At 46.7% G+C, this 26,978-nt stretch overlaps 2 protein-coding genes and 2 long non-coding RNA genes across 15 annotated transcripts in view; 2 read left to right on the top strand and 2 right to left on the bottom strand.

Moving 5' to 3' along the window:
• The window catches only part of PITRM1 (pitrilysin metallopeptidase 1), a 36,200-nt gene extending 13,287 nt beyond the window's left edge, over positions 1-22,913 (top strand). For 3 of the 7 annotated variants that reach the window (XM_055296364.2, XM_055296367.2, XM_063611045.1), the window contains 18 exons: positions 658-786; positions 1,559-1,672; positions 2,173-2,269; positions 2,870-3,004; positions 4,212-4,350; positions 8,636-8,752; positions 10,542-10,674; positions 12,008-12,128; positions 12,236-12,312; positions 12,509-12,674; positions 13,094-13,194; positions 14,592-14,712; positions 16,261-16,335; positions 17,191-17,303; positions 19,860-19,985; positions 21,596-21,741; positions 22,297-22,399; positions 22,511-22,913. In XM_055296364.2, the coding sequence (XP_055152339.2) occupies positions 658-786; positions 1,559-1,672; positions 2,173-2,269; positions 2,870-3,004; positions 4,212-4,350; positions 8,636-8,752; positions 10,542-10,674; positions 12,008-12,128; positions 12,236-12,312; positions 12,509-12,674; positions 13,094-13,194; positions 14,592-14,712; positions 16,261-16,335; positions 17,191-17,303; positions 19,860-19,985; positions 21,596-21,741; positions 22,297-22,399; positions 22,511-22,604 (2,107 nt within the window). In that variant the 3' untranslated portion in view covers positions 22,605-22,913. Of the gene's footprint in view, positions 1-657; positions 787-1,558; positions 1,673-2,172; positions 2,270-2,869; positions 3,005-4,211; positions 4,351-8,635; positions 8,753-10,541; positions 10,675-12,007; positions 12,132-12,235; positions 12,313-12,508; positions 12,675-13,093; positions 13,195-14,591; positions 14,713-16,260; positions 16,336-17,190; positions 17,304-19,859; positions 19,986-21,595; positions 21,742-22,296; positions 22,400-22,510 lie in introns of those variants that run through there. The other 4 variants (XM_055296368.2, XM_055296365.2, XM_055296363.2 and 1 more) reach the window with 3 other exon arrangements.
• LOC134731614 (uncharacterized) lies at positions 8,574-19,430 on the bottom strand. Its single transcript, XR_010114033.1, has 2 exons — positions 18,938-19,430; positions 8,574-10,064 (listed from the first exon to the last, which is right to left on the bottom strand). It is a non-coding gene; the product is annotated as an uncharacterized lncRNA (long non-coding RNA).
• Positions 22,914-23,497: 584 nt separating the features above from the next.
• On the top strand, positions 23,498-26,784 carry LOC134731612 (uncharacterized). Its single transcript, XR_010114031.1, has 2 exons — positions 23,498-23,656; positions 26,639-26,784. It is a non-coding gene; the product is annotated as an uncharacterized lncRNA (long non-coding RNA).
• The window catches only part of PFKP (phosphofructokinase, platelet), a 71,289-nt gene continuing 68,163 nt past the window's right edge, over positions 23,853-26,978 (bottom strand). For all 6 annotated transcript variants that reach the window (XM_055296371.2, XM_055296370.2, XM_063611046.1 and 3 more), the window contains 3 exons: positions 26,119-26,218; positions 24,859-24,961; positions 23,853-24,201 (listed from right to left, as the gene is read on the bottom strand). In XM_055296371.2, coding sequence (XP_055152346.2) covers positions 24,072-24,201; positions 24,859-24,961; positions 26,119-26,218 — 333 coding nt within the window. In that variant the 3' untranslated portion in view covers positions 23,853-24,071. The remainder of the gene's footprint in view (positions 24,202-24,858; positions 24,962-26,118; positions 26,219-26,978) is intronic.

Genomic DNA, 26,978 nt, shown 5'->3' with positions numbered 1-26,978 from the left:
AGTTTTTAATAACATCCAAAATGGTTTTTGAGGAAAATCATTTTTGATAGCCCTCCAGAAGAAAAGTCTTTTACTTATTGTATTTCAAAGCTTTATTCCTGCAGAGAAAAGACCGCGTCAGACCAGCAATTGCTCACATTTTGGGGTCACAGGTCCCTTTGAGTGTGAGAATGGTACTATGAACACGCACCTCGGCAAAATATACCACATACAAAACTTTGTAATTCCGGTGGTTTCACGAGACTAGGTCGGAACCGTGCTGGTGCGTGTTCAGGAAGGGAAGGCTTGGGCTCTGGGCCCTCCTGTGCTCAGCCTGCAGCTCCGTGGCTGGCACCTCTCCTGGCTTGTTCCTTGTCTCCTTAATGGTGCTGCCACTGTGCCTGTCATTTAAATCACGTGTGAAAAGTGCTTGGCAGGCTGTCACATGGTGAGCATTTCATGTGCGGTGAAGTTAATTTTATGGTTTGCACCCCCCTTCAAAAATCCTGGTATTTAAGGGAAATTCTCTTTTGCTCATAAAATTGTTAAAATAAATGTTGAAATGCAAGAATTTCTAGAAAGATGTGTAGTGATTTTAAATAAAATGTGCATAAGGGCCAATAATTTTCCCTTTACTCTTTTCTTACCTCCCCTTTCCTTTTTTTTTTTTCAATGCAGCATTACCGACACGTTTGAAGCCTTCACATTAAGTCTTCTGTCTTCACTCTTGACTTCTGGGCCCAATTCTCCCTTTTACAAAGCTTTGATTGAATCTGGCCTTGGCACAGACTTTTCTCCTGATGTTGGGTGAGTTTATGATTAGATTAGATCAGTAGTTCTCATTGGTTGGGGGCAGTTTTGCTCCTCCACCTCCACACCCTGTCCCCGCCCCACACTTGACAATGTCTGGAACATTTTTGGATTTTTGATTGCTATAATCGGAAGATGGTGGACCAGGAAGTTGCTGAGTGTCTGATGGTGCACAGGATGGCCGCCCCCATCGGGGAGCTCTGGATGAGATCCTGGATCCAATGCCAGCCATTTGTGTCCCCTCAAGGGGGCGTTTGTCCAAAAGAAAACACCCAGCACAAAGACAGCTTTTCCAGGGCCTCAGAATGTCATGCTGTTGTCTCTTACAGGTCAGGTCATTAAGTATTAGAAATTTTTTTTTTTTTTTTTTTTTGAGACGGAGTCTGGCTCTGTCACCCAGGCTGGAGTGCAGTGGCGCGATCTCGGCTCGCTGCAAGCTCCGCCTCCCAGGTTTATGCCATTCTCCTGCTTCAGCCTCCAGAGTAGCTGGGACTACAGGAATTTTTAAAATTCTGTAAAACTCAGCAGTTCTCTGTTTTGATATTTATCCTGCCGTAACTCAAAAGTTTAAATTTTATTTTTAAAAAAAGATGTAAAAATGACATGGATGTACACAGAACCAGTTACTTGAGAACACTGCTTTAATGTGCTTTTCAGTGGAGGGGCTGGAGTTTAAAGGGCTTCGTTCTGATCTTTAAATCAAGCATGTTATGAGGGCATGATGAACGTGCCCGAATTCCAGTGCATCATTTCTGGTTTTGTCTTCTAGATATAATGGCTACACGAGGGAGGCCTACTTCAGTGTCGGCCTCCAGGGGATTGCGGAGAAAGACATTGAGACCGTCAGAAGCCTCGTGGACAGAACGATTGATGAAGTAGTTGAGTGAGTGTGGCTTGTTTGTAACAATCTGCTTTCGTTCCTCATTCCTGCATGCTTTTCGGGAGGAGCTGAGCCTGATCCATTGTTTCGGCCTTCCCTCTCAGTCATATAACATGCATTTGTTCATATTTAGTTGTTTTGATCTTATCTTTGCTACCTTCTGTTACTAAAACTCTTCAGCTTCTTAGGTTTTTGTTTTGAGACAGGGTTTCGCTTTGTCACCCAGCCTGTGCAGTGGCATGATCTTGGTTCACTGCCTTTTCCTCCCCTACCAGGCTCAGGTGATCCTCCTGCCTCAGCCTCCCAGGTAGCTGGAACTAGTGTGCACACCACCATGCCCAGCTAATTTTTCTATAGTAGAGATGGGCTTTCTCTTTGTTGCCCAGGCTGGTCTTAAACTCCTGGCCTCAAGCAGTCCTCCTGCCTTGGCCTCCCAAAGTGCTGGGATTACAAGCATGAGCCATTGTGTCTGGCCCATCTTTGTTCTTCACTGTATTCTTTAGGAAAGGATTTGAAGATGATCGAATTGAGGCTTTACTTCATAAAATTGAAATACAGATGAAACATCAGTCTACCAGCTTTGGGCTGATGCTGACATCAGTAAGTGATTTCTCAACTTTTTTTTTTTTTTTGACTTTGTTAATTAGTGGTTTTGATGCACTAAAAATATAGATGGATATTGATAGCACTTTTCATTTGAACCTTGAAAGTTATACTGGTTTTGATCAAATATAAATTTACTTTTATAATAGTTTGATATTTTTATGTGAAATAGATTACTTTAAATGGGTAAGGTTTTTTTTATTATTATACTTTAAGTTTTAGGGTACATGTGCACAATGTACAGGTTTGTTACATATGTATACATGTGCCATGTTGGTGTGCTGCAGGATTTATAACTAATCTGTTATTACTAATCTGTTGGTTAGTACTTGTTATTACTAATCTGTTGATTACTAATCTGTTGGTTATTTCCTAAACATTATTTCAGCCTGTGCTTTTTATTTTATTAGAACAAAATAGGGCTAAAGTAAGTTTTTTGTTTCTCCATCCAAAGAATTATGTGACTTTTGTTATAAACAATCATCTGTGGTATATTTAAATATAGAAACTAGGATCTGAATCTCAAGTCTGGGCTGTTTGTGGAGGTTGTACTGTGTGGTACCAGCTGCATTGTGGATGTGGAACTCTTCCTTCCAGTACATAGCTTCTTGCTGGAACCACGATGGGGACCCTGTGGAGCTCTTGCAGTTGGGAAATCAGTTGGCTAAATTCAGACAGTGCCTACAGGAAAATCCAAAATTTTTGCAGGAAAAAGTAAAACAGTATTTTAAGGTAAGAAAGTTGGATAATTCATTTCTCTAATTTTGAAGTTGAATTTTATACTAATGAAAGGAATATTAGGAACATAATCTATACATTTTAAGTAATTTCTGTTAATGAGTGACTTAATTTCCAATTAAAAATTTAAATGCTTACATTAACTTAATTTATTTTCCAGATTGTAATACAAGGTGATAGTTTTTTTAGATGAATGTATATGTGCATTTTTAGTATGTGAATATATGTATGTTTGTGTGTATGAACAAAACATCTGCATATATTGTTCTTTTATTAGTAGAAGAATATAAAATACGAGAACAGTCACCCAAATGTAATGAATCTTCTGGTTTTCGTGAGTGAATTCTTTTGATGCTTGTGCGTTTGTTTTCTCAGATTTTTAGGCAGTTGTGCTTGGTTGCCTGTTCCTTGCTTTGTACTCCTTACTATGGTAGAACTTTTAAAAAGGGTTCCCGTGGTGGGAGAGACTGTTATCTGCTGTGAAGGGGAACTCTCCAGTAGGTTCCATTGTTTTAGACATGAGATACGATTTAATAATTTGACCTGCAGTTTCTCTCAGCTGTTGTAAGTTATTTTCCATGAACTTTCTGGTGTCTTCTAGTTATCTCACCTCTGTTTGTAGTATTTTATATGGGAGCATTTTGTGCATGTGTAGTTTTTTAATTGTTGAAACAAGGAAAGGACATGAAATCACCTAACGTTAATTTTTATATTACATCAACATGTATTTTGTTCTAATAATTTATAAAGTATTGAATAGGAAGTGTAGTTCTAGCCTTTTAGAAGTTAATAGTAGAATGAACACTGGACAAAAAATAGAATTCTGTATTATCTTCAATTTAGACTAAAATCCAAGATCTGTAGTACTTAAAAGTGCAAACCTTTTTACAACTAAGATGTAATGAAAATGATTAGTATTGATATGTTTGAGACTTAATGACCATAATAATAATAATAGTAGAATAACAGCATATATGAATTCTGTGCCTACTACATAGGCAGGTATGGTGGTAAGCATTTTATAAGGCTTGTGTACTTGCATCGGCAAAACAATTCTTGAGGTGCGTTCTATTATTACTATTTTTAAAGTGGGAAAGTGGAACTACAGGACCGAGAACACACCAGCAGAAGCTCGTTGAGTGTTAGGATGTAATAAGATCTTGTTTTCACTTGGCTTTTGTTGTTGCTGTGGTTGCTGCAGAATAACCAGCATAAGCTGACTTTATCGATGAGGCCAGATGACAAGTATCACAAGAAGCAGGCACAGGTGGAAGCCACGAAGCTCAAGCAGAAGGTCGAGGCTCTGTCCCCCGGAGACAGGCAGCAGATCTACGAGAAAGGTCAGAGGCTTCCTTCCGAGCTGGCGAGTCCCGAACCTGCACTCGGGCCTAGTGGACTTGTTAGTGAGTTAGTAGTTGGAGGCAGGTATTATTTCAACCCATAGGTGTCCGCCGGGCGCCAACAGAACCCACGTTCGGTGCAGTGAGTTCAGATATTCTCAGAAAATTGCCCTTGTAGCTCAGTAGGCAACGCAGGAGTCATTGAAAAGAAGTAGCTTGAAAAGATGTATTTATTTTACAGATTTTGTAAATACTTTTTATTTACCAGGTGCCATAATATGCCAGTACCATTGTTCTGTTGCAGTGCGTGTTGCATGGCCTGTGAGCAGTGTGGACAGTGAGAGCTGTGTGTTGGGAAGGGGCCTGTCTCAGGCATAGAGGGTGTGTGCCAGCCGCAGAGCAGCACCAGGATTCTGTGGGACAGGCGTGGGACACACAGGGATGGTGGAGCGGTGGGCATGGAGGGAGGACGGCGTGTGTGGGGGAGACAGGTGTGTCCGTTGGCTCTGGGGAGGGCCTGTGTGGAAGATAGGGAGCACACAGGTGCTTCATGTATTAAGGCAGGAGAACTGCCAGGTCAGTGAGCAGCATAGCTGCAGCCTCATTCTGGATAGTTTTGCAGAAAAATAGAGAAATTGGATGGAGAAAACTGCTGAGAGGCAATTAGACACCTAAGCGTGGCATGACGACCTAGGCCAGGATGGTGGGAGTGGAAAGAAAAGTGAGACGGGGATTGGCAGCGGCTGGGGGAGCAGCCGGGTGGAGCAAAGGAAGGGAGGAGGCCAGGGGAGAGAAGGGGACCCAAATGGATTCTCAGAGGGAGTTCGGCCTCTGGGAAAAAACATTTGCAAAAGTGGTATCTGATAAAGGCTGGTATTCAGAATATACGAAAAATGAACAATTCAGTAATGACAACATGCAGCCCAATTAACACATGGGCAAAAGATTTTGACAGATATCATCTAACAGATCCTAATGGCAAATAGGCACATAAATCATTACATGGGAAATAATCTCATTACTTTATTAGGGAAATGTATCATCATTATTAGAAAAATGTAGATTAAAACTACAGTGATATACCATTTTACACCTACTAGAATGACTAACATTTTAAAAATTACTGCCAGCACCAAATGTTGTCAATCCTGAGAGGCAGGGGGAGTGCTCACGTGCTGACAAAGCCAAAATGGGTGTGGCCACCTAGGAAACAGGGTCACAGTTCTCACAGTGCCAGCCAACATGCACGGACCAGGAAGGGCCCCGCTCCTAGTGTTCCTTCAAGAGAAATGAAAACAGGTGTCCGCACAAAACTTGAAACAACCCAGATTTCCATCAACATGTACATCCTTACAAAGAAATGCCACTAGCTGCAAAGGAGCGCAACAATGATGCGCGCTTGGTATTGGTGCATCTCGAAGCTTCCCACAAAGGGAAAGAAGCTGGGCGCAAGATGACATCCCGAGGCCATTCGTGGGAAGCCTAGATGTGGCAAAGCTGCAGGGACAGAGAGCAGTTGAGAAGCTGCTGGAGGCCCAGTCAGGGTGTGGTTGACTGTAGTGGGGATGGGAGAGTTTTGGGGTGCTAGAAAGGCCAGTACTATGATGTGGTGGCTTCATAACTTGCCACAGTTGTCAGAACTCAGTTGAGTCTTTAAAATTGTGAATATTATTGCTTGTAAGTTATGTGTTAAGCCTTTTAAAAATAGATGCAACACATACACACATGCACTTACTTTTCCTGTTAAAAAAGCTAGTTGGGCTGGGATTCTGAGAAATTGTCAGGCTTGTCAGGAGGTAAGAGTGGACGTTAGGTGGAAAGTGACTCCATTTTGATCATGCTAAGTTTGAAGTTACATCATGTAAAAGAAAAATTAATGTCAATTTGTAACCTGCTCTTACTCTTTCTATCTGAATTCTTATTTAGAGACAACTGGTTTTTTTTTTTTTTTTTTTTTTTTTTTTGTGAGACAGTCTTGCTCTGTCACTCAGGCTGGAGTGCAGTGGCACGATCTCGGCTCACTGCAAGCTCCACCTCCCGGGTTCACGCCATTCTCCTGCCTCAGCCTCCCGAGTAGCTGAGACTACAGGCGCCCGCCACCATGCCTGGCTAATTTTTTGTATTTTTAGTAGAGACTAGAGACAACTGTTTTAAGCTCTATTTTTTTTAACCTTAGTCTTTTTTCTTTCCCCTTATTAAGCTCTGTTTTGTGATAATTGACAAGCTCCAATCTTCCCTCTTTTAATTGAAATTATTCATGAGTACACAAGATAATTCCATGAGTAGGCAACAGGTTGTACGTTTCCTAAATTACTTCATATTCGTGGCCTGGACTCAATAGTGCTTTAAGAAAACCCCGTATACTGTAGTCCAAACCAGTAGGTTCATGAGCAGTGCTCACACTACAGATTTCTCCTTTACGCACTCACTGCAGAGCTCCTTTAAAGGAGGGCACAGTGCTAGTGCATTGAATGGTTATTTCAGGTCAATAAGTCTTCAAGTGTGCACGGCAGTGTTAGGGTTCTGTGAATTAAAAGCCAATCTGTAGAGAACAACAATGCAGAAAAGGGGAATGGGAAACGATGTAGTAAAAGCTTGAATCTTCCACCTTCTGGTCTTGTGTGTGTCTTAAGCACTGTGAAGGGGTAAAGCCTCCACCATCAGGGAGTGTGTGATGTGCTGAAAGAAAACAGAGGAGAAAGTGCCAGAGGCTTTTTCTACCGCCTGTGAGTGAGTGCGTTCAGAGAAGGAGCTCTGGATGTCAGGGTAGCTGTGGCGTGCTCTAGTGCAGGTGGGCCCAGGGACCACAGGGGAAGCTGGGTCGGGGAAGAGGCAGGAGGGAGCTTCGTGGCAAAGCCACAGATTAGAACACCTCCGAGTGGCGTGAGGTCAGGAAAGTCAGGATGTTAGGTAGGTGGCAAGCAGGCAGGGGAAGCCTGCAGAGCCCAGGTCTGAGCTCCGTGCCATTGGGAGCCTGGGCTCCAGATGCTGCTGGGAGCAGGGGTGCTCATTGATGGCAGTTGCGGCTCCAGAGGTGGACAGGAGGGCTGGAGCCCACGGTGGGGCACCTGTGGAGGAGTGACACTGCCTGAGATGGTCACTGCACCCCAAGGTCCTGTGTCTAAGTGCATGGTACGCTCTCAGGGAACTTTAGAAGGTGGAAATGGAACATGGGGGAGGTCAACCCAGCAGACACCAGGAGTGCTGTCTGCGGGGACTGAGTTAAAGTGGGAACTCTGCACAGCCCTCCCTGGGAGTCGTGGAATCATGCATTTGTGTACTTGCTTGGCTCGGTGTAGCACTGTGAAGCCGCTTCACTGATGGCCATCAGGGCGGGGAGCACGCCTGGGTCTTCTGGATCCTCCACATAGGCTGTGGCTCAGTGAAGGAGTCCGCTGTGAAGGTGCTGCCTCCCTCATTGATGCGTGGACTGTCAGGCCCAGGAAGTGTCTTTTTAAGCACCACTGTAATTTGTGTGATTTATGCACTTGTGTAAGTCTTTTGTTGAAATTAGTGAAAATGAAACAATAGAAAACAAGTATAGGGCCAGGTGCAGTGACTCATGCCTGGAATCCCAGCACTTTGGGAGGCCAAGGTGGGAGGATCACTTGAGCCCAGGAGGCAGAGGCTGCAGTGAGCTGAGTACTCCAGCCTGGAGTACACAAATGCATGACTCCACGACTCCCAGGGAGGGCTGTGCAGAGTTCCCACTTTAACTCAGCCCCCGCAGACAGCACTCCTGGTGTCTGCTGGGTTGACCTCCCCCATGTTCCATTTCCACCTTCTAAAGTTCCCTGAGAGCGTGCCACGCACTTAGACACAGGACCTTGGGGTGCAGTGACCATCTCAGGCAGTGTCACTCCTCCACAGGTGCCCAGAGCCAGACCTTGTCTCAAAACAAAAAGAAGGTAAGTATAAAGATCACTAAATTTCAGTCCAACAAGAAATGGTTTGAAAACTCTAAAAACAAGTTGAATCTATTTAATTGTAAAGTTTGGAAGGGTGCAGGAGAAACCTGCTTGAGCAAACCACCACTCCTCAGCAGAATTGTTCAATAATTGAAAATGAGAATTAGGAAAAGGGCTACCTACTAAGCAGGTTATTAGTGCGTCTCAATCTGGTCAGCCTGGAAATAGGAGATACTTTGCAAACCACATGCTCCTGTACTCCCCACACTTGGCGTGGACGGCTAATTCTGGATGTTAAGATAATAACACAGGAGATAAGTTGCATCAAACCTTTTAATTATGGCCCTGAATATTCCTTTTTCTTGTTTCTATTTTAGGTTTAGAATTACGGACTCAACAAAGCAAACCTCAAGATGCCTCTTGTCTGCCAGCGTTGAAAGTTTCAGATATTGAGCCCACCATACCTGTCACAGAGTTGGACGTGGTCCTGACAGGTCACTGTGAACACTACGCTTTTCCCAGGTCTCGGGTTCCTTGGGGAAATTAAATATCACTCCTCACAGAAGCAGTAGAGTCACATCTTGCAGGTTTTCCCTGAAACACTCGAGCAGCCCTGTGCATTCATAGTCTTGCTCTACACGTGTCTTCTGCCTTGTTCTTAACTCTCGGTGGTGATAGACTTGTTCACTCAGTAAGAGCCTGTGTGTGTGTTCCTGAGAGGGGTTTGATAGGGCGCTCTGATTTCCTGCTTCTAGAATCAAATGAGGATTTGGGTTATGCTGTGACTGTATTAAGTGCAGTTTTAAAAATAGAGGCATCCTCAGAGCCCCTTGTCCCAAATATTTACCCTCCCGTTAGCATAGAGGAAGCAGAGGCACAAGAGCCCCCGGAAAGGTGAGTGCTGAGTTGAAAGGGAGTTGGAGGCCAGGTTTATCCCCCTGCCGTGTCCTGGCATTTCGTTCCGTGGCACGTTTTGTTCCATGACATGTTTCGTTCTGTGGCACCTTTTGTTCCGTGGTACCTTTTGTCCCGTGGTCTGTCACTGCTTTTGGGTTCTCAGGGTGCCCCCTTTCTCTCTGGCTCCTGGCTAGTAGCAGGAGAGGCGTCTTTGGGGTAACCTCACCTGGGACGATGTTGATGCTGAGCTTACCAGCGGGTGTGGCTGGACGTGACTGAGCTGAGGGCAGCATGGCTCTCACTTGTACCTCGAGGACGGGGATGGGATTTTACCCTGGGCATCCCTGTGTTCTGTGAAGCGTCTCCAGCCCGCCTTTTGTCTTCTGATAGCGCTTGTCATGTTTGTATCTTGTTTATTTTCGTGTGTGTGTGTGTGCGCGTGCACATGTGAGTGGAAATCGAGGCTGACATTCCTCTGATCTGTTAACCCTGGCAGTTTTTGTCCGTGAATCTCGTTAAGTGTCTGCTAAGAGTGAGAATAAATCAGTCGTCCTTCCGTGCCTTGGTCCCTTCGCTGGTCTAGGGCACTCTGCTAGGTAGGGACATGCGAAGCTGAATGCCCAGCCCTCCCCTTGAGGTCCGGAAGAGTGGGTGGGGGACACCAGGAGCCTCGTTTGGGGCCCTGGGGCAGCCTTCTGTTGTGGGGCCAGAGAGTGGCAGGGCCTGTTGGGGAAGATGAGCAGCGCTGAGGACGGGTGCGACGTGGGCCCAGGGGTCTTGGGGGCACCTGGTCGGAGTTCCGTCTGGTTGACGTGGAGAGGTTGAGTAACTGGAACTCGCAGTTACGGGACCAGAAGGTAATGGTTCCATCCTTCCTTTCCCATTCCTTGGAGAGCACAGGTTGCTTTACTATTGAAGACAGTTCCAGTTTTTTTTTTTTTTTTTTTTTTGAGATGGAGTCTCGCTCTGTCGCCCAGGCTGGAGTGCAGTGGCGCGATCTAGGCTCACTGCAAGCTCCGCCTCCCGGGTTCACGCCATTCTCCTGCCTCAGCCTCTCCGAGTAGCTGGGACTACAGGCGCCCGCCACCACGCCCGGCTAATTTTTTTGTATTTTTAGTAGAGACGGGGTTTCACCGTGGTCTCGATCTCCTGACCTCGTGATCCACCCGCCTCGGCCTCCCAAAGTGCTGGGATTACAAGCGTGAGCCACCGCGCCCGGCCAAAGTTTATTATCATGAAAATACAATAGGGAAATTTATCTAAACTCTAGTATAAGTCTTAAACCTCCATTCTTGAAAAAGCAATAAATAGCATTGTTTTTAAATATTACAAGTGGTTAAAATTTTACTGGCAACAATAAAAATTAAATCCCTTTTGTTTTTCTAGCTGGAGATATCCCTGTTCAGTACTGTGCCCAGCCCACCAATGGCATAGTGTATTTCCGGGCCTTCTCCAGCCTGAACACACTCCCCGAGGAGCTGAGGCCCTATGTGCCCCTCTTCTGCAGCGTCCTCACCAAGTACGAGTCGCAACACACCCTTGTGTGTCTTACTAATGTCTGCTTTGTGTGCATATCTGTATTGTTCTAATGCATCAGTAGGAATTACCTTCAGTGAATCACAACTTACAATGTTAGTAAGTATGGTGTACAATATATTGGTTTAGAATTTTTTATGAAAGTAACATTTTCTTACTATATTACATTGAAATAGTTATGAATCTATGGTATAATATAAGGAGATACTTATAGATCTCTATCTCAGCATATGCATCTGTGAAGCTTTGGAAAGGATTGATGGTTTAATCCGAAAGTGTAAGTAATTGGATGTGCAGTGTGGCCCAGGGCTGCCTTGGGAACAGGTGTGCCTGCTGCCTGCGTGCCTCCTCCTCCGAGCTGACCCTGCAGTTGCTGGCGTCCTCCCCAGGTGGGGTGTGCACATATCTGGAAACACACACATGAGTGCACACATCAACACTTGACTTTTTGCCCAGCTCTGCCATGGCCGAGGTTGCAGGACAAGCAGTAGACAGGGCTGTGGGCTCCCATTCCATCCAGGATAATAGGGCAACAGGGAACCCTGCAGCCAGCGTCAGGGACCACTGCCCAACCTGACTTGCAGCTGGGGTCTTCCCTCTGTGGAGATGAAGTTGTCTGCGTGCTGCAGAAAGCTACGTGGCTGTGACACCTTCTGCACCCTGGCTGAGGGTCCGCTCAGATGGAAAAATGTCTTCAGGGTTTTGAAAGTTCCCTGCCTTTCTTTTTAAATATAGCTGCCACTGTTCATCCTTTTGTAGCAGTTGAGGAAACACTTCATGGTCATTCCCTTGACTCAATTATTTCTGGCATTAGCAGCGTCACTGTGAATGTTTCTTTCAAAAGCATGAGTACTGAGAGGCAAATGCTTTTCTTAAAAACTTTAAAAATCTTTAGTCTTTGGACTCCCCCGCCCAGGCTACCAGACATTTAAGCAAAGGAAGTATGTATCACAGTGATCTGGGCAAAGAGAGGAGGGAGTACTCATAAAACATTTATTGAAAAGCTTACGACTAGAAATGCCTACTTTAGAATGTTGTTTTGAGTGCAGACGTTGGCCGCCCAAGTGTCTTATGCCTCTGGACACTGACTTCCCAGACGGGAGAAACTGGGGTCTCCCTGGGGGAGGGGGCGTGTGAACTCTTGAGGGCGAAGGACAGAGTGTGCGCCTGCTTGATGACCTTCGAAGTGTAAAGAGGTTGGCAAAGCCGCGGTTATTGAATTAATGGAAGCAACTTGTAATTCAAGATGCACGATTTTAAAAATGATTCAGTAAAGACTGCCTTGTAATCGGGGTGATGCTTCTCTGTTGTGTCAGGCTGGGCTGTGGCCTCCTTGACTACCGGGAGCAGGCTCAGCAGATAGAACTGAAGACTGGAGGGATGAGCGCGTCTCCCCACGTGCTCCCCGACGACTCGCACATGGACGCCTACGAGCAGGTAGCCTGGTACCGTCAGATGACAGCTGCGGTGGGGACTTTTTCTCCAGTGTCTGTCACTGTTTGTTTCGGCCCTAATTCTGTTCTTCTGTGTTTTCTTTGGTTCAGGGTGTGCTTTTCTCCTCTCTCTGCCTGGATCGAAACCTGCCAGACATGATGCATCTATGGAGTGAAATATTTAACAAGTAATTTTATTTGCGAGGGTTGTCCATCGTGTGTGTTGTTGATTTCCAAGTCTTCTACTTGTAGTTCATATGGACTTATAAAATTTCTTTGGTTGTTAAAGTAGTCTGAAAACTTACACTTAAATCAACTTTCCATGATACTGAAGGGACATGATGAATGGGTCTCCAGGAATTTCTTCTTCTCCTTTTTCCACAGCCCGTGCTTTGAAGAAGAGGAGCACTTCAAGGTGCTGGTGAAGATGACCGCCCAGGAGCTCGCCAATGGGATTCCTGACTCCGGGCACCTGTATGCATCCATCAGGGCAGGCCGGACCCTCACGCCCGCAGGGGACCTGCAGGAGACCTTCAGTGGGATGGATCAGGTGGGAAGCTTGGAAAGAACCTCTGTTACTCTGATTTAGCCACATATTCCAGGGTTACTGATTTCTTTGGGAATACATTAATTTATGTCCCAAAGTGCTAACTTTGTAACTGACCAAATATGGGAAGAATTGATTGGTTGGTTTTAACTCATCTTCCCCTTTGTACCACCCCGCACCCCGGTTCCAGCCCTCCTCAAGCCACGCACTAGCACACATAACCCCTGCCCTAGCAGGGTTCTGATGTCATGGGTGCTTGGTTCAGACGGAGTGGGTCTGTCGTGGCCTCTGCCTCTCTCTGAGCGAGCGTCCCCCGCCTCTCTCTGAGCGAGCGTCCCCCGCCTCTCTCTGAGCGAGCGTCCCCCGCCTCTCTCTGAGCGAGCGTCCCCCGCCTCTCTCTGAGCGAGTGTCCTCTGCCTCAGGTGCGTCTGATGAAGAGGATTGCAGAAATGACAGACATCAAACCAATCCTAAGGAAGTTCCCGCGTATCAAGAAACACTTGTTAAATGGTGATAATATGAGGTGCATTTGTTTCTAAATATTTTGTGATTCATTCTATTAAGTATAGTTTTTAGGTATTTTTTACTTGTAGAAACTTCAAGATAGAGTGCTTGGTAAAGGTAAAGTTATAGAATTTATTGTAAATGTCAAGTGTTCTAATAAACTAAGAGAATATTTTAAGCTTATTAAAACTTGTAGGAGATGGGGAAGAAAGCAGGCTAATTTTGTTCTAGAAGTGCAAATGGGTAGAGGGCAAGTAGTTACATTGCTTCCAAAAGCAAATGGTCCATAACTGAGATATCTGCAAGGGTGAGCTTGCTGAAGACCAGAGTAAAAGTGCAGTTTCCTATAAAATTATATGATGCTTTGAGGAAACATCTCTCAGCTCAGTCCTATACCTGCTGTTGGCCTTATGCCCTCAGGTGTGTGAGCATGAATAAAGTTTAAAAATGATTAAGAGTTTATTTTCAGCATCTTATTGTCAGTGACACTGATGTATTTGTCAGTACTTAACAAGAAAATGTTTGCTGAAGTCACTCGTCCTCCTTCACAGAGAGTCCTGATTTCTTTCCCCAGTCATGTCTTGAGAATCCCTGGCAGATTCTACAGGGCGGTCTGTGGGTGGCCAGAGGCGAAGCCTGGCGATCAGGGCCTCTTGGCATTGGGCTCAGGCAGGCCTGGCTTCTGGTGCCGGGCCAGCACTCACACTCGCTCCCAGGCGGTCCTGGCAGCCGACCCACTTGGGTCTTCTGCTTCCTTCTCCATAAAACCTTCCTTTGGAGGTTTATTGTAAGGAATAAAAGAAAGAATATCTTAAAGGCAGCATACATGCCTAGGATATAGTTAGTATTAATATAATGGTACCTGCTGTTACTTTAACTAGAATAAGTTCAGGATTTACAGCCAAAAGGAAAAAATATACACTCTGTCAATATACTGTAGAGTTCAAGTAGATTTTATATGATAGTATTACTTGCGATTCTGTAGAATTTGGAAGAGTTCTATTTTCATGTAACTTTGAGAGCATGGTAATTTTTTGCACTTTATAATGTTCTGCTTTAACAACCAGTTCACATTTTCAAATTGATGACTTCTGAACAGTAATTTTAAAAGTTGTCAGTGTTTTGATAGTGTAATTCTGAAGGCATGGTTAGCAGATCTTAAGAGTTTAGAGTCTCAGGCTCCGCGTCTGGAGGGCTTCTTTAGCTGCCACATTGAACTGTGCGGAAATCTCTTGATAACCTGAAGCACTGCAGAGCAGGGAGGCGGCCGTGGTATTTCCACGTTTGGCTACTGTTTCTTTTAACACTTTGAACATTTTCTATAAAAACAACATTATTGAGTTATACAAAATGTGATGAATTACTAAAACTGTTTTTTCTAACAGTGGTTTTATGTATACGTAATTTTTCAAACAGGTGTTCAGTAAATGCGACTCCTCAGCAGATGTCTCAGACAGAAAAAGCGGTCGAAGACTTCCTTAGAAGCATCGGTCGGAGTAAGAAGGAACGGAGGCCTGTGCGCCCACACATGGTCGAGGTATGCACTGATGGTGCTGGCGCCCGGTGAGCACCTGGCAGTTGCCAGGAGCCCCTCTCATGTTTTACAAGTGTTAACTCAATTCTCAGAACAGTCCGGCATGTGGGGGTTCGTATCCCCCATACGCAGATGAAGAAACTGAGGTTCAGGAGGGTTAAGTATCTTGTCCAGTGTTGGCCCAGTTAAGTGAGTTCAGACCCTGCGGTGTGGCCTTAGATCCTGCACTCACTCCTGTGCCTTGCAGTGAGTAGTCTGATGGGAAAACAGACTTCGGCTGGAATACGCTGGCAGAGGAATGGCCCAAACGGTGGCCTGAAGAAGGCTGTTTACTGCTGGGTTTGTTTTTTGTCTTTTTTTTTTTTTTTTTTTTTTTTGAGATGGAGTCTCGCTCTGTCGCCCAGGCTGGAGTGCAGTGGCGCAATCTCGGCTCACTGCAAGCTCCGCCTCCCGGGTTCACGCCATTCTCCTGCCTCAGCCTCTCCGAGTAGCTGGGACTACAGGCGCCCGCCACCACGCCCGGCTAATTTTTTGTATTTTTAGTAGAGACAGGGTTTCACCGTGGGCTCGATCTCCTGACCTCGTGATCCGCCCGCCTGGGCCTCCCAAAGTGCTGGGATTACAAGCGTGAGCCACCGTGCCCGGCACTGCTGTTTCTATGACTCATGAATCCATGGATTTGACATAGAACAGTGATGTCGGTGGTAAAAATTTAGTAGATTTGATTAACTTACAAAGAGAGTTGTAGTCTAGTTCACAGATGTCAGTAGAGAAGCCGTGCTGCTCAGTGGAGGAGGTTGACGCTCATGTCTTCTCCGTTGGTGTCTGCATATCCCTGGTTCAATTCTGGGTGTGGTCTCTCTGCTGGCCTCTGAGGGTGGAGCCCATGGGAGGTGGCCGCCTGCTGCTCCAGGCCCCTCTGCCTGCAGCCCTTTCACTTTACATTCTTCTTGATTTGACAGATTAGTGCAGAAAGAAAGCTTAAAATATTTTCTTTGTACCATATAACAAGGCTACCTTTTCCTTGACTGTCTGAAAATGTATTTTAAAATTTTCTAATTTCTTTTATTCACTTTATTTCTTTTTTTAGTTTTTGTTATTTTGAGACAGGGTCTGTCTCTGGCACCCAGGATGGAGTGCAGTGGTGCCATTACAACTAGCTGCAGCCGTGACCTCCTGGGCTCAAGTGGTCCTCCAATCTCAGCCTCCCAAGTAGCTGCGGCTACAGGCGTGCACCACCATGCCCAGCTAATTTTTAAAAAGTTTTTTGTTGAGATGGGAGCTCACTACATTGCCCAAGCTGGTCTCAAACTCCTGGACCCAAGCAATCCTCCCACCTCAGCCTCCAAAGTGCTGGCATTATAGGCACGAGCCACTGTGCCCAGCCTATTTTTATTTTCTGTCTTTTTTTTTTAAGCGTTTATTATTTAAAACACTTAAACAAATCTGCCCTAACACTTGTTATTAGCTCTGTGAATTTTATAAACTCTGTTAATTCTTATATTTTGAGTTCTGGATTTTTCTCTTTTCTCATGGAAACTTGATTTTCAGAAACCTGTGCCCAGCAGCTCTGGTGGAGATGCCCACGTTCCCCGTGGCTCCCAGATTATTAGGAAGCTGGTCATGGTAAGAACCACAGCCCATCCGGGTTCCCAGCGGGCCGGTGCTTCCCTCCACGGCTGTGTCGGCCGCTGATGGTGAACGTTCGTCTCTCTGCCTGTCCGTGGGGCTGGCGCGTCCCTAGAGTTGTGAGTTCAGTGCATCCTTTGTCACTGCCACGCTGAGCCTTTTCTGTCTGAGATAGTGCTGAGTGAAGGCCCTGGTGGGCGTGTGTCCTCCTGTGCCAAGGAGGTGAGGGCCCTGGTATGGGGTGCGTCTTCCCTGAGCCCAGGAAGAGGGTCACTGCTCCGGGTGTTCTCCTTCCAGGCAGCTCACCCTCCTTTGAACGTAGCTCCCGAGCCGAGTCGATGCCAGTGGAGCAGCCTGACAGATCCTTTCTGCCACTCAGCCTGGTGCTGATGCTGTTTGGTTTGGTTCCTTGGGGAGTAGAGTGATTTAACACATTCCTATGATATAATATGATATGATATGAAATATAAATACATGATATAAACGGTGTAGAATGAAATGTTGTTAATTGAATAGTATACTTTAAAGCATCATGTCAAGATTGGAGGACTCCATGTCAGTTTTACAGTGAGAAATTATGTGGAGTGATGGAACTGCAATGCCTTGCTCTCGCCTCCCAGCACCTGGCTGCAGACTATCACGGAGATGGGACCCCTGAGATGGGTCCAGTCCCAGTGCCGTGGGCGGTGCGTGGCAGCACATCCGCCTCTGACCCCTGAGATGGGTCCAGTCCCAGTGTCGTGGGCGGTGCGTGGCAGCACATCCGCCTCTGACCCCTGAGATGGGTCCGGTCCCAGTGCCGTGGGCGGTGCGTGGCAGCACATCCGCCTCTGACCACACCTTGTCCCTCAGGAACCTACCTTCAAGCCCTGGCAGATGAAGACTCACTTCCTGATGCCCTTCCCAGTGAATTACATGGGTGAATGCATCCGAACTGTCCCCTACACGGACCCAGATCACGCCAGGTAGGAGGGTGGAGGTTGGGAACTGTCAAGTGTGAGCCTTACGGAAGAGCTTGTCAAGCCTGTTGGAGTTCGCAGGGCGTGTTTTAGCACAGGAGAAGTCTGTGCTGACTCTGAGTGTTGGACCTGGGGCTTCGTGAATCTACGAGTGCTCCTCTTTAAACAGCAGTCTTCATGAACAAAGGCCCAGCTTTAGAGCCAGTCATTTTTGTAAACAATTTCTATTATTGAGGAGTCCTATAAACAAAACAGATATCTATGACCCTAAACACAGACTCCTTTCAAAATGCCCCATGTACTCACCTCATCTCTAGGTAAAAATTGAATGAATTTAGGCTGAGACTTCTGATAAACATGGTAGATTAAGCCTTCATGAGGACAGATGCATGGAACGACAGCAAAGGCAGATCAAGACACGAAGTCAAAAGGGAAAGAGTGGGAGGTAACCCAGGCAGCCATGGGGGCTGCAGGAGAACCTCATGAGCCGGACCATGGGTGGGTCGGGGTGGGGGTTGGTGCCTGACCCGGGGCTACCGGGACAGGGCAGTGGGGAGAAACCAGGTGGTCCTACAGAGCCCTGCAGATGGCAGGGCCGGAGGCCGCCTCACAGTCCCTCTAAGGAGTTTGCCTCCCCTGTCTCCCCACCAAGTCAGAAGCTCAGGGAAGGAGGCCCTGGGTTGAGCGGCCGAAGCCACAGCCGAGAGTCAGGGTCAGGCCTGTTCCCAGAGTGGCATGGGGTGAGGGAGTTTGCAGCCTACGGACTGGCCCTCCAGCCCCTTCTTCTGAACTGCGGCTGCCCCTCAGATGTATTCATCCCATGTGGGGAAACTGGCCAGACCAGGAGGACATACCCACAGACGTGCACCTTTGGGGACCCGTCAGTTGGGTGTGTGTGACACAGATATGTTCAAACATGCTATATCCTGGAAATTCACTTCCTGTGTCCTTGTCCCAGGCAGTACCCCCATAAGGGACTAAAGGAGTGAGCCTGGTAGAGAGGGGGAAGGAGGCTTTTAGACCTGGGCAGCCTGTTCTGATGGAGAAGGAGCCGGCCTCCAGGGTGCACGTGTGTCACAGTAGGTCCACAGATGGGGAGGTGTGTAGGAGCCGGGGGGTGGAGAAGCGTGGAGCTGCAGTGGGGGCCCAGAAAGAGCTGCTCTGTAGAAAAGAGGTATGTGGTCAGCTGCTTTGTTCATTTATTTCCGTATTTGTAGAAAATGAACAGAACTGTCTGCTGTGCCAGCAGAAGAGTGGTGTCTGTTTCCATTATCCAATAGGAAAATGTAGACAGAAAACACTAAAAATGTGGAGGTTCCCCCTGGGCAGTGGGATTCTAGATCTTTTTTTCCTTGTTTTTTGTATTTTATAATCTTTCAACAGTGAGCATGTGTTTTTAATATACAAGTAATAGAAATTTCTCAGGAAGAATAATGCATGGACGGATGGAATGCCATCCCTCCTGGTGCTTGTGGAGACTCCATCCCCCAGGGTCTGGCTCCAACCCTGCTAGTCCCAGCTGACGGTGCCCCAGCCACCCGAGTTGCACTGGGTTTCTCCTGGAGGACCCACACGAGATGGTCATGACTTCTCCCACCACAGCCCCTGGGAACATGCTCACTCCTTCCTTGATTTCCCACCTGGCCTATTTGACACCCTTCATCCGCTTTAGGAAAAGGCCCGTCTGTGGAAGCGGCGACCTGGGGCTGATCTCGCCATGGGCGTCTTCAAGGAGCCTGTGTCTTTGCTGCAGACCCTACCATCATTGTCTGCCCTGCCTTCTGTAGGAGGTGGATGTGTTCTAGAATCATCTAGAATGTGATGTTACCGTTCTTAGTGGAAGGCAGAGGAAATCGGCCCTGTTCCTAGAAATGCACTTTATCAGAGAGAGAGTGTGTTTTCTTAAGGGATTCCTATAAAACTCACTTCAGTTTCTTTTTTCCATATTCTGATGTGAGACATTTAAATAAATGTTCATTTGCACATTTGCCTTTACAATAGAAATAACCTCTTTCTATTTCACCAGATTTTAAAAATGCCACATATGCATTGGAACAAGTTAAGCAGTGTGGTGCTGGAAGTGTTAGATTCCGTCCCCACCACCTGTCCCTTCAACCCTGTAGTCTAAGCCAGCTGTTTGAAAATTGTGCTTCCTTGTGCTTTTTAGTTTTTGTTAATTAAAAAGAAAATCTCATGCCTGTAAGCCCAGCACTTTGAAGGCAGGGGGATCGCTTGAAGCCAGGTGTTTGAGACCAGCCTGGGCAACAAAGCTAGACCCTGCCTCTACAAAAACTGTAAAAATAGTCAGGCGTGGTGGCACGCACCTGTAGGCCCAGCTACTCAGGAGGCTGTGGTAGGAGGATCCCTTGAGCAAAGCTGCAGTGAGCTGTGATTGCACTAATGCATTCCAGCCTGGCGACAGAGCGAACAAGACCAAAATATGGGACCATAATTTATACAGCATTATTTTACAACTTGATTTTATTTTCATTTTCACTTAATCCAATAATTACTTCATTGTCACCAGCCACGGTGTTAACTTGCATTTTTTAATCATTTCAGTCTTAAAATCCTTGCACGTTTGATGACTGCCAAATTCTTGCATACAGAAATTCGAGAAAAAGGCGGTGCTTATGATGGAGGCGCAAAACTCAGCCACAATGGGATTTTCACCCTTTACTCTTACAGGTGAGTTTCGCTCTAGTTCACACATTGGGATGCACACGTCGTTTTAGTCTTCTAGTCGTGATTATCAATGTCATTTTATTCTACTGCAGTGAAGTTTAGACAAAGAAAAGTTGTTGTGTGTGCTTCTTTTCAATTCTTGGGCACTTAGCCACACCCAGCAATGTCCTTTCTGGTGCAAGGATTAGGGCCAGCAGCCTAAACAGGAAGCATTCTGCGTTCAGTAAACCCTAGCTTAAGCCAGCATATTTTGGCAGAACACGGAAGTGCCTCCATCCATGGTTTTGCCTTCCACGGTTTATCACCCACAGTCACCCTCAGTCTGAAAATATTAAATGGAAAATTCCAGACATAAACACTTCCTAAGTTTTATTAAATTGTACAGCACTCCTCTAAGCAGTGGGATGAAAGCTGATGCTGTCTACAGCAGCTGCCTGTTGGTCACTCAGTAGCCATCTAGGTATCAGATACACTGTGGGTATCCAAGAGGTTCTGTTCACAGAACCCTTGTTTTACTTAATAGTAGCCCATCAGCATAACTTGTATTACAGTATAATTGTTGTATTTTGTTAATATCTTGCTGTACCTAATCTATAAACTTTATCATAGGTATAGGAAAAAAAACATAGTATCCATAGTGGCTGTTTGAGGTTGTAGCCCTGCCGTGGGGGTCCTGGAACACAGACCCCAGGTGAGGGGGCTGCAATACAGCCTGAGAGTGTTCTTAGCTCATTTCAGTTGGAGGTGCCTGATGTGGATGCAGTTCTATTAGCTTTCATAAACATGACACCATTACTCTAAAACAATATTCTTGATTTTCTATGGCTTGGCTGCCCAAGAGAACATGTATTCTACACTTTTTAAGAAGGAGCTGGCCGGCTGCAGTGGCAAGTGCCTGTGGTCCTAGCTACAGGAGGCTAAGGCGGGAGGATCCCTTGAGCCTGGGGAGGTTGAAGCTGCTGCAGTGAGCAGATTGTGCCACTGCACGCCAGCCTGGGCGACAGAGTGAGACCCTGTCTCGTGGATGCATAGCTAGATACGTAGGTAGCCATTGCCACTCTGATGAGTTCTCCCCCTTGCTGTGCTGGAAGCCACGCTTCTAGACAAGGATGGGGAAGCAGCTCACGGCCCCTCTGCAGCTCCGAGTCAGGGTGAAGGGAGGGCTGGGCTCTTTGCATTACAGAAAGGGAAGTATGGATTGGCCCCCTCAGGCTGATTCCTGTACTACCCTGGGTGTGTCTTAAGGGAGATGAAAGGAAAACCTTGGTTTGCTTAATTTTTCCGTGTGAGTCTTCTGTAATTTCCCTGTAATCCTGACCTGCCCCCACCCTCCACTTTCCTCTCCTGATGAGGTCACAGAGAGGTGTATTTAAATAATCTGGGGAGGACTTTGTCTAAGAGGGAGAATGTGTTGAAAGGCTTATGTGATCGGATTTAAATTTCTATTGAGAGTAATTGAGCAGTTTGTCAGTGGGCTGTTTGGACTAAATCAGATGTAAAACAGAGCTGTTAACCCATAGAAGATGTTGAACTGTCAAGTCGACAGACAGAGGTTTGTCATCAACTTGTCCATTGGTAAAAAGATTGCCTGTTCATTTCTCTGGGTTTCTCAGGGACCCAAATACAATAGAGACGCTCCAGTCTTTTGGGAAGGCTGTCGACTGGGCTAAGTCTGGAAAATTCACACAGCAAGACCTCGACGAAGCCAAACTTTCTGTCTTCTCAACCGTAGATGCTCCTGTCGCTCCTTCAGACAAAGGTATTTTGAGTATAACAGTGAGAATCTCAGCCCACAGCCTCACAGATGATGTTGCTGTTTTCCGAGTTCCCCGCATGCACGGGTAGGAGCACCAGCTTCCGGCGCCTCCGTCCTTGCTTGTGATAGAATTTCCACGTCTGATACCCTAAACACGCTTCCTGACATCTGGGCGAGAAGAGCGCATCCTGTCATTTGTTTTACTGACCTGAGGCCCAGTGGGGCCAACCCATGGCACTGTCCGGGCTCTTTAGGGTGGAAGGAGGACGTGGGCATGGCCACGTTACTGTGTAAGAGCCACTTTTGCTCACAGCATCATCAGCCTCACGCGGCCCTGACTCGTCCACGCTGCAGAAGCAGGCGTTGGTAGGGGTCAGCGTGGCTCGTGGGAGCTGGAGGTTGGGGTGTGAGCTCTGGGTTGTTAGACACGTCCTTGTGGTTGAAACATGTACGTGAAATAACAGTGAGAAGCCTGTGTCCCCTCCAGGACACGAGTGCACAGCCCACCGTGCGAGCTCCCGGGCGGCAGCTCCATCGTGCCTGTGGTTTGTCTTCTAGGAATGGACCACTTCTTGTACGGCCTCTCAGATGAGATGAAGCAGGCCTACAGGGAGCAGCTCTTCGCTGTCAGCCACGACAAGCTGCTGGCCGTGAGCGATAGGTGAGTGGGGAGCGGGGGAGGCAGCGTCTGGGACTGGAAACCTGTGTGCTGACCTTTAACAGCGCTGACACAGAAGCCGGTCCTCGCTGACCACACCTGCCTTCCTCTCAGGTACCTTGGCACTGGGAAGAGCACACACGGCCTGGCCATCCTCGGACCCGAGAACCCGAAAATCGCCAAGGACCCATCCTGGATCATCCGATGAGCAGCCGTGGCGCTTGACTGCGCAGAGCCCAATATGCCTCTGAGCTGAGTATGAAAAGTCCGAAATGCTACTGCTTTTTCCAAGAATATTATGTCATTTTTAAAGTGTTGCCAAAGCCCTTGACTGGCGAGTCAGACAAAAACTCAGATCTATCTTAAGAGCAACCAGGAAGAGGTTCGTTGAAATAATCATGCATGAAGCACCAAAGATGCATCATGTAGAATTTTCACTTTCTACTGACAGGCTTGTTTTACCTCATTCTAGAATATTTATTTAAGAATCTAAAAATAAAGGGCAACTCTGAATTAACCTCTGCTTGAGTCATTATTTTAAGTAGCATTTAGGGCCTTTATTTAAAAACAGAAGTAAAATGAAAAGGTACACAAGGGTGTCCCACGTCTGCCTGCGCGGGTTCAGGAAACTCAATCACACCGAGGCCCTGGAGGAGTGTCCCCCTAACAGACGGGAGTTCAACTGGGCGGCCGGATGGAAACCGTCCTGAGAAGCAGGTGGGTTGGGGTGAGTAAGCGCTTGCTTCATCTTTACAGAGCCAGAAAGGAAAGCCTCCACGCCAGCTCTTTCTTGGCCGTTGGACTCTGATTTCCCAAACAGAGCTTGTTTTTGGCATCTTCTCTCCCTCCACACAGCTCTCTGCCCCCGTTTCTGAGGCACAGCTGTCGTCTCTTGCAGACTAGAGCTAAGAGGCAGAAACGCTGTCCCTACAGGAGGGGGGCCCACCAGGGCAGTGGGGCTGTCACCCCAGCACCCACGTCTACTCTGACAAGAGTCTTCCGGAGAGTTCCAACCTAGGTCCCAGCGACGACTGTGACTTGGCCTGGAGGAGAAGCTGGCTATCAGGTTTTTCAACCCACCCCTGCCCCACCCACCCCTTGGTGGTTTTAATATGCAGCTAGGATTGCAATCAAGAGGACAAGTAACTAAGATTCATGTGTTCTACTTTACTTTCAAAGGAGAGCAGAAGCCTGGAGTCGAGGCCCAGGGTCCTGGCCTGCTGCTGTGGACGGAAACTGACACATGGCAAATATGTAACGGTAAGTAAACATGGCATTCCCCTTGGCCTGTGTAAACTACTGGCTTTGTTCTCCTTTTATGACTTGTGCATAGTTCAGTGATCCCTATAAAAATATTTTGCTAATCTTTGCCCACAAAACTGAGAAAAGCTTTAGTAGCTACCCATAGATTGAGGTATTAATCATCTCCCACTTAAAAAACTAAAACTGAGGACTGTTGGAGTTGTAGGCAAATGTTTAATTCTGCTCATATGCACATCTGAAAGCATGAGACAGTCCACAGCACGCACTGGAGCTGGTGGGGCAGATGGGCACTCGCCGATTAGGTATTAATGTCAATAATACTTGCATAAAGTGCTGATAAATAACTTAAGTGTTACAAAAACGGATGGTCCACGGTGAGTCCAGGCTGCAGGCACATGCAGGTGGGACCGGGTCAGACACTCCAGGGCTGCACGTGCTCCAGCTGGCCTGAGTCCGACACGTCGTAGCTAGCCTTGTACTTGGCCAGGATCTTCATGAGGGGCCGTAGCTTGAGCCACCACTGCTCTTTGGGAATCCTGTGCCTGTGGAGGGAAGGGGAGACAGCAGTGAGGCCTGCAGTCACGCTGGGAGACGCCTTTGCCTGCCCTGCACGCCACGGCCAGCATAGCGAGCGGTCTTGCCAGAAACACAGGGTTTGTAGGGTCGGCTGAATCAACTAGGTGATAAAGCCAATTTCAGGGTCAAATGAAACCATTGTTTAAAATTATCCCCAAAGACTTAGTGGTGTTTTGTGTGTGTGTGTGTGTGTGTGTGCGTTTTTTGAGATGGAGTCTTGCTCTGTTGCCAGGCTGGAGTGCAGTGGTGCAGTCAGCTCACTGCAACCTCTGCCTCCCAGGTTCAAGCGATTTCTCCTGCCTCAGCCTCCTGTGTAGCTGGGACTACAGGCGCCCGCCACCACACCCGGCTAATTTTTGTATTTTTAGTAGAGACGGGGTTTCACCATGTGAGCCAGGTTGGTCTCGATCTCTTGACCTCATGATCTACCCGCCTCAGCCTCCCAAAGTGCTGGGATTATGGGCCTGAGCCACCGCGCCTGGCCCAAGACCTAGTATTTTTTAACTGAGCTTCAGAAAAGCCAGTTCCTGAAACCCCTGAATGAGTTGCCGACAGCAACAGCCATTTCCCTGTCCCGTACTCACATTGGCTGGGTTCGCTGAGGCAATAAGACCCCGACTTACTCAAAATCCGTTTGCTTCTTCAGCTCTGCCACAGGTTGAAAAATAACGTTTCTTTTGCTTATTCCCAGCACACAAACAGAATCATCGGTGGTAAATTTTTTTCCTATAACAGGTTTGAGAAAAGATGTAATAAAAGATTAATAACACCCTGTCACATGGGCAGGTGGGGGAGCAGAATCACGGGGCGAGATGAGAACTGAGATTCCTCAGAACCATGCTGAACCTGGCCTGGAAGCCCGGGTGAGACTGAGAACAGCCGTGCAGTGTGGCCAGTGCCTGGCCTCGCGCAGCTCTGCTCTTGTGGGACTGCCCCAATGATGGCTTCCTGGAAAGCAGCTTTTGTTTGTTCTCCCGGTGGAGAGAATTTTTCACTAAATAGTGGAATAGGGAAATTAGCTTAAATTACAGCAAAACACTAATGTATGCTCATGAATACACACACTGAGAGGCAAGAAGCATCCATAGCTAAATTAGCAAAAGAAAATCGACATAGAAAGAATCAAAGCCAAAGTCAGTTCTTCAAAAAGACAAACTGATTGAAACTATTCACATCACTGTTTTTTGCAGGCTATCATTTTTCTAAGACATTGGCAGTGATACGTGGTTTGCCGTAATAAAAGCACACATCTGCTATGACTGATGAAGAAAGCTGCGGGGGTGGGGGTGAGAAAGATGCTGGCACAAATAGCCACTCAAGAATGAGTGGGGACCAGCCATGTTGGAACCATTAACAAGAGTATTATAAAAAATGTCATGTTTTGTGAAACTTTTCAGTTTATCTAAAGATTTCTTAGAATATGTAACTTACAAAACTGATTTAAGGAAAAACATGCATAGTTCTACAAACATGAACAATTCAGCAGTCAAATCTTCCTCAAAACTGGAAGTTTTGATGGATGGAGTCACAAGGAGGTTGTCCTACCAAACATCCAAAAAATAGAAGGCCCCACTTAAACCGTGAGGGGACATTGCTGGCCAACGTTCGGGATCTCTAGAGCAAAAGGCCTGCACAAAAGAACTGCAGATTGAATCTAGCAGTGATAAAAGAGAACATGTCATGCCCAAGCTGATCTTATCCCAGGAATCCAAGGTTGGTTAAATAGCAACACTCAGAGATCAGCAGGAGTAAAACGTCACGTGCAGCTCAGTACTGAACTGAAGAAGGAACCAGCACCCTACTTCTCCCCGACAGGACAGCATTTTCACCAAGGCAGATGACCTGCATCACGAGGCTGTGGCCTCCCTCCCCGGGCCCCATACCTCTGCCCCGGGCCTCCTTGAGTTTCGCAGTGATCCACTCCATAGCTCTGGCAGATATTTTGGTTCCAAAGTTTCTATCAAATGGAGAGGGTGCCCCACCCTGTTGGTGGTTAGAGTTATATGAAATATCAGTTATACAGTAACACTTTGCTGTTAAAAATTAAATAGAAATGACAATTTCTATTTCACAGAATTCATTTTTTTTTTTTTTTTTTTTTTTTTTGAGACGGAGTCTTGCTCTGTCGCCCAGGCTGGAGTGCAGTGGCGCAATCTCGGCTCACTGCAAGCTCCGCCTCCCGGGTTCACGCCATTCTCCTGCCTCAGCCTCTCCGAGTAGCTGGGACTACAGGCGCCCGCCACCACGCCCGGCTAATTTTTTGTATTTTTTTTTTTTTTAGTGGAGACGGGGTTTCACTGTGGTCTCGATCTCCTGACCTCATGATCCGCCCGCCTCGGCCTCCCAAAGTGCTGGGATTACAAGCATGAGCCACCGCGCCCGGCCTCATGTTTTTATTTCTAGGTCCTTATCGATAGTTGGAACAGAACAGAAGAAAACAAAACCTGTGATTCCCATAGCCTGAACTCGGCCTGTTAAGCGAAAGTATCAAGTGTTCTCCCTGCCCAGTAAGATGAGGATTTTAATAAACGGAACAAGTCAACTAACAATCTTCACTATTTTAAAATCTTAAATCAGGATTTCATAAACTCATCTGAGGTGGGGATGGGTCACAACTTTAATCTGATAACCGTTGTGGATTCTTTAACAAAATCACACATACGCCTACTATTTCATCATCATTGCAGGGGATTCATGAGCCCTTTGAAATAAATTCACAGGCTCTGGCTTAAAAGTATAATAG

The sequence above is a fragment of the Symphalangus syndactylus genome, chromosome 10 (genome assembly GCF_028878055.3).
Source record: "Symphalangus syndactylus isolate Jambi chromosome 10, NHGRI_mSymSyn1-v2.1_pri, whole genome shotgun sequence".
In the NCBI taxonomy this organism is placed as follows: domain Eukaryota; kingdom Metazoa; phylum Chordata; class Mammalia; order Primates; family Hylobatidae; genus Symphalangus; species Symphalangus syndactylus.
The sequence above is the reverse complement of the archived record's forward strand: the minus strand, read 5'-3'. Positions and strand labels throughout refer to the sequence as shown.